We start from the raw sequence: 13,497 nt of genomic DNA, 5'->3' as shown, positions 1-13,497 counted from the left end.
TACAATAATAGAACCTGCTGCTGTTTTCGTTTGCAGACTTGCAACAGGTGTGACAAAATCGATCAATGAAATGTGTTCAGATTGTCAAAATCCAATAGGGAGTTACCAGGGGACAAATATGTGTTGAAATGTACAGTACTGTATTCCAATGCATTCAGTGATGGTTAAGGAATGACCCCTGGTAAAAAGCCTGGGGAACTTAGGTAGAGTTTAACTACTTATCTCTTAATAGAACTGGTGTATAGATAGCACCTTCAATAAAATGTGTCTTTACCCAGTACAACTTTGATGTGGTGCAGTACTTTATGCAACCTCCCCCCCCCCCCCCCCCCCATCCTCTTTTTTCTTTTTCTCTAAATTTACAAAATTTATTTGCTTCTAACTATACAGGCATTTGATGCTGCTGCCAAATTAGGAATTCCAAAGCTAATAGAGCCATCAGACATGGTGCTTCTGACTGTACCCGATAAACTTGCCGTTATGACGTATTTGTATCAAATGAGAACTCATTTCACTGGCCAAGGAATGGAAGTTCATACCATCGGAGACCCACAGAAAAAAAGCACATACGTGGTTGGCAACTTTAAGACTGATGCTGGTGGCAAGGTTTCGAAAGAAAAGTTTGGTGCTGAAGCTAAATCTGCCAAAACTGTTTCACCAACACCCTCACCTGTACCCTCACCCACACCTGAAAATGAAGCGGGGCATTTGCCGCAAGACGGGTCTGATGTAATAACCGTCACTCCTACTCCACTAACTGTGAAGAAAACTGACATTACTGATGCCAAGAAAAAAGTTGCTAATGGTCAATTAGCAAGAGAAACGGTGAACAATGTACAAGTGGATGAAAGGAAAGTGCCACAACAAAACAAGGACAATAAAGAAGAGAATAACAAACAGAGATACACAGATAAAGAACACCGTGTTAAAGATGCCAGTGAAGATTGTACAACCAAGCAGAAAAGCAGGAGAAAACACGATGACAATATAGATGATACCACTCCCTTACCTAGTGATCTTGCCAAAGCCGACCAAGAACCAAGTCAAAATAAAGCTGCCAGTAAAACGCAAAGTATAGAAATAGTAAAGAAACCTACTCAAGTGAAAGAAAAAGAGAGTACTCCCAGCTCATTGTCGTTTATGAAAACACCTAGTCCCGTTGACTCTGAGGTAGGAAAGTGCCAACAAAAACATTTCAGTAACTTTCAGGTTTTTACTTACTTAATGAAGAGTCTAATAGTTAGCGACGATATGCATTGTAGGATTCCATTCAGTTCTTTTTCATTTTTTATCCAAACACAAAGAGAATCCCTAAACATCTTTGTTCACAGAATTACTAATAGCATATTTTATTCAATGACAACTCTGTCACCAGAAAATACAGATGTTGGAATGTAATGTTTTGATTGATTATCAAATTACAGAAATAAGTATATAATGTACTAAACTTACCAGGGTATAAAATGCACCACACTTACCAGACTGGGTATAAAATGCACTGAACTTACCAGACAGGGTGTAAAATGTGCCACACTTAACAAACTGTACCAAACTTACTAGCAGGGTATAAAATCTACCAAACTTGCTGTACCTGGTATAAAATGTACCAAACGTACCAGACTGGGTATATAATGTACCAAACTTGCCAGACTGGGTATAAAATCTACCAAACCTACCAGGGTATAAAATGTGCCAAATGTACCAGACTGGATATATAATGTACCACACTTACCAGACTGAATATATGATATACCATACTTGGCAGACTGGGTATAAAATCTACCACACTTACCAGACTGAGTACATAATGTACCAAAGTTAGCAGACTGGGTATAAAATGTGCCACACTTACCAGACTGGGTATACAATGTACCAAACTTACCAGACTAGGTATAAAATGCACCACACTTGCCAGATTAGGTATATTTTGTACCAAACTTACCAGACTGGGTATAAAATGCACCACACTTGCCAGATTAGGTATATTTTGTACCAAACTTACCAGATTGGATATACAATGTACCAAACTGGGTATACAATGTAGCAAACTTACCAGATTGGGTATATTATGTACCAAACTTACCAGAACTGGTATGTAATATATCAAACTTACCAGACTAGGTATCTAGTGTACCAAACTTACCAAATTGTAGTATATTTCATTGTAGTGATTGTGAATTGCAATATTTGTAGTAGTTCAATACAGAGATAAACAAGTTTTGCACCTTTGTATACATCCATCAAAAACTATCATTACCAAAACATTGTGAATGTCCCACTAGTGTCACATCAATTGCATATTTCATTGAGCACTACTGTTACAAAAACCACTGTAGTGTCTGAGTAGCTCGTATCTAAGCGCACTTCTTCAAAGACGATTGTGATAAAAACGACGTGAATATCTGACTAGTTTTACACCTACAAGCTACCATTACAAACACAACTTGAATGTCTTGTGTAGTTTCACATCTAAGGACTACCATTACAAGTACAACTTGAATGTCTTGAGTAGTTTCACATCTAAGGACTACCATTACAAGTACAACTTGAATGTCTTGAGTAGTTTCACATTTAAGGACTACCATTACAAGTACAACTTGAATGTCTTGAGTAGTTTTACATCTAAGGACTACCATTACAAGTACAACTTGAATGTCTTGAGTAGTTTCACATTTAAGGACTACCACTACAAGTACAACTTGAATGTCTTGAGTAGTTTCACATCTAAGGACTACCATTACAAGTACAACTTGAATGTCTTGAGTAGTTTCACATCTAAGGACTACCATTACAAGTACAACTTGAATGTCTTGAGTAGTTTCACATCTAAGGACTACCATTACAAGTACAACTTGAATGTCTTGAGTAGTTTTACATCTAAGGACTACCATTACAAGTACAACTTGAATGTCTTGAGTAGTTTCACATTTAAGGACTACCATTACAAGTACAACTTGAATGTCTTGAGTAGTTTTACATCTAAGGACTACCATTACAAGTACAACTTGAATGTCTTGAGTAGTTTCACATTTAAGGACTACCACTACAAGTACAACTTGAATGTCTTGACTAGTTTCACATTTAAGGACTACCATTACAAACACAACTTGAATGTCTTGAGTAGTTTCACATCTAAGGACTACCATTACAAGTACAACTTGAATGTCTTGAGTAGTTTCACGTCTAAGGACTACCATTACAGACACAACTTGAATGTCTTTCACATCTAAGGACTACCATTACAGACATGACTTTAATATTAGTCTGTTTAGTTTGCATCGAAGTGAACCTCATCAAGGACAACTGTTGCATAAACAATTTGACAGTTCGACTTGTTTTGCACCTCCATTTCTTAAATCAGGGACTACCACTGCATAAATGACCTGACTGTTTGACTAGTATAGCACCTACACTTACTAAATCAAAGACTATCAGTCCATAAATGACTTGACTGTTCAACTAGTTTAGTTTCGCACGTACACTTACTTAAATCAAGGACTACCGCTGCATAAACGACTTGACTATTTGACTAGTTTCGCACCTATACTTAGTAAATCAAAGACTGCCGATGCATTAATGACTTGACTGTTCAACTAGTTTCGCACCTACGCTTACTTAAATCAAGGACTACCATTGCATAAATGACCTGACTGTTCGACTAGTTTCGCACCTACGCTTACTTAAATCAAGGACTACCATTGCATAAATGACCTGACTGTTCGACTAGTTCCTACGCTTACTTAAATCAAGGACTACCGGTGCATAAACGACTTGACTGTCTGACTAGTTTCGCACCTAAGCGTACTTCATCAAGGACCATCATTTCAAACACGTCATTGTAAAGATTACTATATAGGCATTCTTAAGACGTCGTCAATCTCTCACCAAGTGATGAAACGTACATTTCTATTTTTTGTCCACTTGAAAATTGTGACAAGTGATGACGACAAGGACACATCTCCACACTGTTTACTTGTATCCTTAGAAACCATTGAGCAGAGAGGAAGAATTAAAACTAAGAGCCAGAAGGCTATTAGAACAAGCCCGAAAAGATGCCGCAACTAAATCTGCTGCCAAGAAGAACCTGTCTTCACCTGTGGAAGAGAAAGAAAAAATGACAACGGTAAGCTAAGGAGTCAACAAAAAAATAGTACAATAGATCTGAATTTATGGTATGAAGATGCAAACTATGTTAACCCTTTGGAGTACACAATCTGTATAATTGGTCAGTTGCACTAAGCGGATCATGGCAGAGATTGCTAAAAACCCAACCATGCACCTGCCTCATAAGCTCAAACAATCTTTCAAATGCTATTGTGTCAATTATTGTAATTACTGCAATTGAGATGAACCATGTCTGCCAATTATGAAGGGATTTACTTCTCAAATACATAATTTTTTTTGAAATTTGGTACAGGAGGAGGAAGAGAGGCAGAAAGAACTAAAAGATAGAGCAAGGAAATTGATTGAAAAGGCACGCCAAGGTCTGAATAGACCAGCTCCAGAGGGGCTACAGGCAATACTATCGACAAATTATCAAATTGCCAGGTCTCCCAGTCATGAAGGTAAGGGTGAATTAAATATGTCATATGTGGTAGACTCTAATTGGAAGCTATAACTCATACAAGCATTAAGAACTGCTAATCTCACAATTCAATGACATCTGATTGTCATACATACATACAGACATATACATACTTGTACAAGATAGAAAACAAAAATCTGTGTCTAGAGTACGTTGCAAGTCAAATTTGTGTCGAGCTGTAAACTAGATATTGAATGGATCCTGCATAGTTACTGTAATAGTTAGAGTAGGACCGAATGGAAAGTTGTTAGACAGTTATGTCAGTGATAGGTGTGAGATCATCTACTTTACACTGATTGGGGGATCACATGTGTAAATCACTTTACTTGTGTCTTGATTTTGTAATCAGAAGCCTTCTTGTCATTTTCTTACTGATGCCTCTATGTTTACTATTAATTGTAGGAATGGGGGGGGACCTGAAAAGGAATCCCACAATCTCATTACCTATAGTTCCCTGCCTTTTGTCTTGCTGACTATGAAAAAAACAAAGGGATCTACTAATTAATCATGCCACTCGTACATAATGGTGGCTCTGCTGCTCAGATTGGTTTGTTTGAAACTAGAAGAAAGGGAAGGCTTGGAAGTTCATTGATGTAGTTTGTTCATTGGTTGATGAATGGGGAGTTGTATGATTGGTATGCAGTGACAATGATGCACATATGCAGATATCTATTGAATCACTCATTCAGTATAGTACAGCATAGCTTTATACTCTTTTGTCTGTCTACATGTTTTATTCCCCTTGTTTTAGATTACTCTGCCAAGTATTGTCGGTACGCTAGTTAGATATTCAGTGTCCACCAAAACAAAATCACTTCTGCTCCACTTGTTTCAGGTTCCCAGGCCTTCTGTAGCTCTGTTGACAGAGGCAGATAGCAGTGTTTGTTCACAGTGGCAAAAAAAAAAAAAGATGACAATGGCCCGTGGGCTGTTACACCTGTGTTAACTTCAAACAGAAATCCATTAACAGGAGTGACAAATTATTGAGAGGCTGATACCTGTCCCTATGGCCATAGGATTTTGACAGGAGAGCTTAGTGTGAGGTGTTTTCCTCATTTAGGCTTTACTCCGACTAGATGCGCCAAACAAAGTGTACAGGAAGAACTGACAGGATTAGCTCCATAGTGACAACAAAGACTGGCCGTCTTAGATTACTGTGTAGATTCTTGGCCTAAATCTATTTCAATACCTATGTGTCAAATATTATAGACACCCAGAATCAATGGTTGCCACCAAACACCTTATCTCAAAATATTTTGTCTTTTACCTGGAGACCTGAGTCAGTAATTTTTCAAATGGACACCCTTAGCAATGCTCATAACTTGCAATCAAAACATTTTACAATTGTATGTCAAATTTTTTGTATGGAATGATGAAAACTCATCTGTGCACACGTTCAGTCTATGTTCATAAAGTTAACTTCATTTTGCACCTGGTCAAAGGTTAGGTGAGGTACTAGTATTTCTTGATGCAAAAGAAAGTTAGATTTACGAACTTTTTGAAAGTGTTTTTTTTATCTCTTGAGAGATGTGTTATGAACTTATCAAAGTGGATCTTCCATACCAAAATGCATCTATGTGAAAATACCATCATCATCAAAAGAGACACCAGGATCAATGCTAGTGATCAAACATCTTATTTCAAAATTGTTTTCTTTCTTCAGATTTGGGTCATAATGTTATCAAAACACCCTAGATCATGTTCTCATTCAAATATCTCATTTTCAAAAAACATCGTATCATCTTACAATTATGATGCTGTACATGACTTTAGTATTGATGTGAATAGTGAAAATCAGATGGGTAGTACTTCTTTCCATTTGTCATATCACATTTGAAATATTCACTCTTGCATCCAAAAATTATATGCCGTACATAATGGAATATTTCTACTTTCAGTCAAAGAATATTTTTCTACTCGAATGGAAATCAAATGAAAATACAAAATGTACATGTTTTGTTCTGTTCTTACCACAATATTCATAGAAATCTCCTCACTTCTACTTTGTTGACTGTCCAATCCCTCTGAAAGCTGTATTTCACTTTAGGCCAAATAAAAAAAGTTGTTTGGTTCCGGTTACCCAACCCCACCTAGTTTTTCCCACTGACCCTAAACTTTTTTTTACGAATTCAAGAAAAATAATAATAAAATCGCGAAAATTGTAAAGTCTTGCAAGACTCAGTGGGTGCGGAAACTGGCATCAACTTAAAAAGACAATATAAAACTATTCTTCCAATCTGTAATGGCTATACATCTGATAGGAAGAAATAAACAACACAGAGACCATTTGGAAAACAACTGAAAACTGGACTAGACACTCACGCATGAAAAAAAATATAATAAATGAAATAAAAAATCTACCTACCCCACCTATTTTAAAATTGAATGTAATCGGAACCACACAATTTTTTTTACACCTTATATGTCATATCTTGGTGTGTTTCAAACTTTGGAACTTCGATGTTGCTATCAGAGAAATCTTTGTTAACTATATTATAAACTATAATATACTTTGTATCTATTATATCATGACTGAAACTCTTGAAACTATATCAACTTAAAATGTTCTGTATAACCAGCAATGTATCTTGTCAACTACCCTTTTCATTCCGTTCCTAACTCTTATTTCATTATCCAGTAAGATGTCGTTCAACTGTTATAAAACTTTTAACATTATCTTTCATCCTCCATTGACTAGAAAAATTGAATGATACTTAATATTTGTAATTCTTTCTCTTTCCTTTTCATTCATTCATTGATTGATTGATTGATTGGCATGATAACTTGACACTTGGCAAACAGGAGTAAGATTTCAGTTCTACCAATATGGTAAGAACTTTGGCGTGTTTCAAATTACAAACCATAGTGTGCATTCTAAACAATACTTCAACTTTCTTTCTGACTTGGCGGTACAATTGATGGCTGTCAGCAAAACAAAAGCCTGGATGTAATAACCCACAAGTAGAAAAGAAAAGCTGGTTTTTCGCTTTTGATGGGGGGATCACTCACTCGTATGTCACCTCAATTAAATGTGATAGTCACCAGACCCCGATTCATCATCCAAAAAAAAAGAAAACACAAACTGGTGATGTGAGTGTTTGTGCATGGCAAATACACTGACTGGCCACAGTTTGTCATGTGTCTCTAGGAGATGAAGGAGGTGGTGACTGCTGGTTTTCCCACACTCTGCCAAATCAGAATGAAAATAGATGAAGCATGTGTTGTTGTTGTTTTGTGTGTGTGTGTATGTATGTCTTTGTAACATGTGTGCATGCTGGTCACTTGACGGTCTTTCAGCATGTCATTCACAGCTTCCCACATATTGCTAGCGGTTGCATAACACTCCAGTCCCAAACAATCAACGCTAGTATTGTGCAGCAAGTGGCAGGAAGTCATTTTCAATTTACCAAGTCGCATGTCCAATGAATCATCCATGCTAAAAAAGAATCACTTGACCATTTGTGAACAGTCTATGCTGAAACAATTTGAATGAAGAACTGAGAGCCGCAAAGACAGTTTGATCTTGAGTGAAGTGTCTCTGATATCTTCAATATTAGGTGTGATAAACAGTCACTGTCAGTTAAATTCTATGCACCTGATGCATTATATGGAATAAGAGATAAGACAAAATTATTATTATTATAATTTTATTATTACATTTTATTATTTTATCTTTCTTTCATCAAGATACCAGTAAATTTTATTTCATAAGTGGTTTTTATCGAGGTCATAGTATATTCCAATTTTGCAATGTTGTATGTCTACATCACAGTGCATTGCAGTATTCAAAGTGTTATTTTATCACAGTGATATAGTGAGACATCGAAGTGATGGTATTTCAATACCATATTGTGATTTATTGTGATATCCCATGGTGTTCACGGGCAGTAAGGTGTCCCAAAATTACAGTGGTGTGAGTGTCTCAAGACATCAGTGATGGCATAGCTTGTCCAAACATTACAGTGGTGTGAGTGTCTCAAGACATCAGTGATGGCATAATTTGTCCTAACATTACAGGGGTGCAAGTGTCTCAAGACATCAGTGATGGCATAATTTGTCTGAACATTACAGTGGTGTGAGTGTCTCAAGACATCAGTGATGGCATAATTTGTCCTAACATTACAGGGGTGCAAGTGTCTCAAGACATCAGTGATGGCATAATTTGTCTGAACATTACAGTGGTGTGAGTGTCTCAAGACATCAGTGATGGCATAATTTGTCTAAACATTACAGTGGTGTGAGTGTCTCAAGACATCAGTGATGGCATAATTTGTCTAAACATTACATTGGTGTGAGTGTCTCAAGACATCAGTGATGGCATAGCTTGTCCAAACATTACAGGGGTGCAAGTGTCTCAAGACATCAGTGATGGCATAATTTGTCCAAACATTACAGTGGTGCAAGTGTCTCAAGACATCAGTGATGGCATAATTTGTCCTAACATTACAGTGGTGTGAGTGTCTCAAGACATCAGTGATGGCATAATTTGTCTGAACATTACAGTGGTGTGAGTGTCTCAAGACATCAGTGATGGCATATTTTGTCCTAACATTACAGTGGTGTGAGTGTCTCAAGACATCAGTGATGGCATAATTTGTCTGAACATTACAGTGGTGTGAGTGTCTCAAGACATCAGTGATGGCATAATTTGTCTGAACATTACAGAAGTGTGAGTGACTCAAGACATCAGTGATGGCATAATTTGTCCTAACATTACAGGGGTGCAAGTGTCTCAAGACATCAGTGATGGCATAATTTGTCTGAACATTACAGTGGTGTGAGTGTCTCAAGACATCAGTGATGGCATAATTTGTCCTAACATTACAGTGGTGTGAGTGTTGAACAAGACATCAGTGATGGCATATTTTGTCTGAACATTACAGTGGTGCAAGTGTGTCAAACATGAAAGTGATGAAGTAATGTCTCCCAACATTACAGTGATGCATATGTCATGATGACACAACATAGTAATGTGTTCCAATGTAGTCCTAACATAGTGCAGTAATGTTGTACTGTGTTCGTTCGTACATCATATAGTCATGTGAGAGTCATGAATCAGGTTATCTGCAGAAAATGAGTACAAACAAGTCTTGAAATATGACAATTATTGGAACAATGTTTCTCTTCACTACAGTCTTGCGAGAGTCTTAAATTATGGCAGTAATGTCATTTTGTATCACAACAGTAGTTGAGTATAACATAAAGCATAGCTGTCATGTATTAGTAATGATGTACCAGTGGTGGAGTGACATGTTGTCGGCGTTACATTGACCAGTCATATTATGAACGTGTGACAGTGTTGTGTTGTATTGTTTTGTTACAATGTTGCAATAACACACCCCCAGTTACAATGTTGCAATAACCTCTCCTGTTGTTACAGTGTTGCAATAACCTTTCCCTTTATCACAATATTGCAATAACATCTGTTACAATGTTACAATAACCTCCTGTTGTGTTAGTCTTACATTAACCTCATGTTGTTACAGTGTTGCAATAACCTCTCATGTTTTTACAGTGACCTGTTACATTGTTGCAGTATTGTTGTGTCGCAGTAACTAATTGCATTGATTATGTGTTGCAGTAACCAATGAATTGTGGTGTTGTCAGCTATCCTTTTGTATTGATAATTTTCCAGTGATGTTGATGTAGAGATGTAGTGATATATCATGTAAAACTCTAGATTTTCAAAGCCAATGTGTGCTTTGCAGTTCAAGTTGAGAAATACACAAATTTAATTCACTGTAAACTTAGCCCAAAACTTATTTTGTAATCTTTTTTTGGCATCCTTCCAACCAAGCTAGGACAAATTTGCATGCTAAATGAGAAATATTTAGGGTCATGCATGCACAAATACAAAGGGAACTATTTACGGTTGTAACTGATCGGCAGACAGTTATTTTTATTCTGTTTTTCTTTGAGTATTGTTTTTGTTTGTGTCTTCTCTTTGTGTTGAAGGTTGCTAGTAAACATTGACCTGTGTTTATTTTAGCAGACCCTACCAGTTTGCGCTGTATAGTGTGTGTGCCATATAATAGCAAAGTGCATTTTATATTGATAGCTGTGGCTGAATAGCAGTTCACACAATAAAGAGATACTGCTGTTACTAGTCCGATTTCTGCACATTTCAAAGCACACAATCCAATTGATTGTTTCACCTGTTGATATATGCTATGAAACAGCTGGGTGTTTTGTTTTTTTATATCTGTCACTATAGGTTCCAATCAAACCACTCCAACCAGTCCCGAGATCACAGAGATGAAGTTTACACCGATACCATTGGCGAAACTTTCACCTACTACTAGTCCATCAAGTCCAACTCCCCAATTACCATCCCCAGTTGTACAGAGTGTAAGTCTCTTCATGAAAAAATAATGACATGTAATGGTACCTTAGTTATATATTTCCTCTCGTCATCATCAATATTTAGATATTGTAATGTGCCATAGGGAGATTCAATATTGTCACTATAAAAGACGACGTTGATGAAAAAACACCAAACAACAGAAGACGGCATCAAATATGCAAGTTTGATACACCTATGTATTATTAACAACAATGTCTAAACAGGGCAAACTGTTGATTTGATGAAGGTTGTATAATATCTCGGAGTCTCGGGTCTATGGTTAAAATATGATAGAACAATTATAAAGCTGTTACACTGTTACACACACTCCTAGAGTTCAACTCACCCCAGATGACGACCTGTACAAACAAAATGTAGCAAAAGCTGTTACACTCGTAAGCTTTTTATTTGCATACTCTGTATTCTGTGTCAGTTGATACATTTATATCTGATATGAAAAGTTCAAAATCCTAATAGAATTATGAGATTGCTGTAGAGTATTTCCCTAGATGTTTATAAATAAACACTGAACAATAGCGTGAACGGTAATGTATCACAAAAACCTATTACAGGTTTGCGGAGGATCAGCAATGACAAGGGTATTGCTGCAATGAACAGTATATTTTATTACGAGCTGTAGTTTTAGCTAGACTGTGCAGTGGAGACCTTGGTTAACTATATTATGAGTAGAAATAGCAATTTAATGAATCTGAGATGTTGCACTTGATGTTACATGAATGGTTTACTTAAACGTCTAATACCCATGTCCCAACTGTACGTAAACTAGTTTGTACAATACAGCGAACTGATAAAACCATAAATGTATATTTATTCAAACTACATCAGACTGTATTACATTGACTGTAAATTTACACTTAGAAAATTTCATTGTTTCATAATGATATCTTTGACAGACAAGTGCCGGTAAAGTGTCGACCAAACGTACCACACTGGTTTCATTTACAGACTTCCTACCAACCCCATCAAAGAAAAAAGGTAAGAGACACAATGACTAGGACACAGTGAGAGGTACTCACCTGTAAGACTATGTGTGATTCTTGAATGTATACTTCAGCAGTATATCTTACAAACTATTTTGTTTTCTAGTGATGAACTAAGCATGGCAGTGGATGGAAGTGTGACCAAAGAGCCACATCCCAGTTTATTTGTATAGATGTTCCCCCAGGTATCTACCTATATCCCCACACTAGTCTGACAGCATAATTCCCTACCCAAACTTGTCTGTGTAGATCACATCCCAAGTGCCTGCCCACACCCCAACCTGTCTGTCGCCATGAATATCAACCAGTTTATCTATATAGTCCCACCCCAGGTGTCTGCCTAGATCCTCACACCTAGTTTGTCCCATCTTTCCACCCCAGTTTGTCCACTACCGGAAAGAAATGTAGTTCTGACCTTTGAACTTAGCACCAGAAGGCATCAACAGATAGTTCCCCTCATTCTCCCATGTTCTACATATATTCAACAAAACTGTAGTGTTCTTTGATATCTTTATGACACGTATGTACCCAAATAGAATTGTCAATTTTCTATACAGTTGTAATAGAGTTATATCTAATCTAATCTAATCTAATCTAATCTAATCTATTTAGTAGTAAGAATCTGATTCATTGCACTTCTGTCAATTAATTACAAATGTGAACTCCTTCAATACAACTTACAAGTTAATAACAATTCCAATTTTTGACGTTGTCAAGACAATCACTTTGAGAAGTGGGACATTTTTCCCCACAGAACATCTAGTGTATTCTATGTATTGTCAAATTTATTCATTTATAAACATTGCCATGTTTCCTCAGTTATTCACAAAAAAAACCTTTATAGCTGATATACTTTTCTTTATGGAGAAAGTGATAGCAGGTGTCACATCCCCCCCAGTGACTACTCAGATTTGTGTATGCCTCAATAAAAATACACCATAAGATATCCGTGTTTGTGTTTGTGTTTGTGATCAGGGAGTTTCTATTGTACTGGGAATAAGTACGAATGGAAAACTTTGGTTTATTGTCACATTTCCTGATTATAAACAAAGAAATATGATGAATAATTCATGGCGCTGGGTTTGTAGCGTCAAATGACACTTCTACCCAGAGATGTTAAAAACAGTGTTTGGAAGCAAATTCCACAATGGGATGTTATTGAATGTCTAGGAAGAAACAAGTGAAATGGGCTGGGGTGATACAGCTAGCCTGGGATTTCTGACAAACCAAAATTGGTAGAATTTGCGAAATTGAAATTACAGCTATACTATATCTTGTGGAAATTTGGTTGATTTAAAAAAAAAAAAAGAAGACATACCAGATTTAAAAGAAAAAAATGACAGAGAAATACACCTTTGCAGATGCATCTATATTTCAGTTGAGAATAACTGAATTTGTTTGTTTGTTTGTTCTTTCTTTCACTGTCTGAATTGCCAGTTGGTAAATCAATTTACAAACCAAATTCAGGCCATTACAAATAAAAATTTGTATTTATACTTTTATACGGATATAAAAATTGCCAAATTTAAAGTCAAAATATGATGTTCGTATTTAGACTTATTAGTGAA

The 13,497-nt window shown here is 36.5% G+C and overlaps 1 protein-coding gene across 5 annotated transcripts in view; it reads left to right on the top strand.

Moving 5' to 3' along the window:
* The window catches only part of LOC144443557 (EH domain-binding protein 1-like), a 63,498-nt gene that overhangs the window by 40,974 nt on the left and 9,027 nt on the right, over positions 1 to 13,497 (top strand). For 4 of the 5 annotated variants that reach the window (XM_078133105.1, XM_078133120.1, XM_078133090.1 and 1 more), the window contains 6 exons: positions 391 to 1,170; positions 3,986 to 4,123; positions 4,418 to 4,565; positions 7,388 to 7,414; positions 10,800 to 10,933; positions 11,843 to 11,924. In XM_078133105.1, the coding sequence (XP_077989231.1) occupies positions 391 to 1,170; positions 3,986 to 4,123; positions 4,418 to 4,565; positions 7,388 to 7,414; positions 10,800 to 10,933; positions 11,843 to 11,924 (1,309 nt within the window). The remainder of the gene's footprint in view (positions 1 to 390; positions 1,171 to 3,985; positions 4,124 to 4,417; positions 4,566 to 7,387; positions 7,415 to 10,799; positions 10,934 to 11,842; positions 11,925 to 13,497) is intronic. The other variant, XM_078133114.1, reaches the window with a different exon arrangement.

Source organism: Glandiceps talaboti, chromosome 2, assembly GCF_964340395.1.
Source record: "Glandiceps talaboti chromosome 2, keGlaTala1.1, whole genome shotgun sequence".
NCBI classification, from domain to species: domain Eukaryota; kingdom Metazoa; phylum Hemichordata; class Enteropneusta; family Spengelidae; genus Glandiceps; species Glandiceps talaboti.
This window is presented reverse-complemented; position numbering and strand designations above follow the sequence as displayed.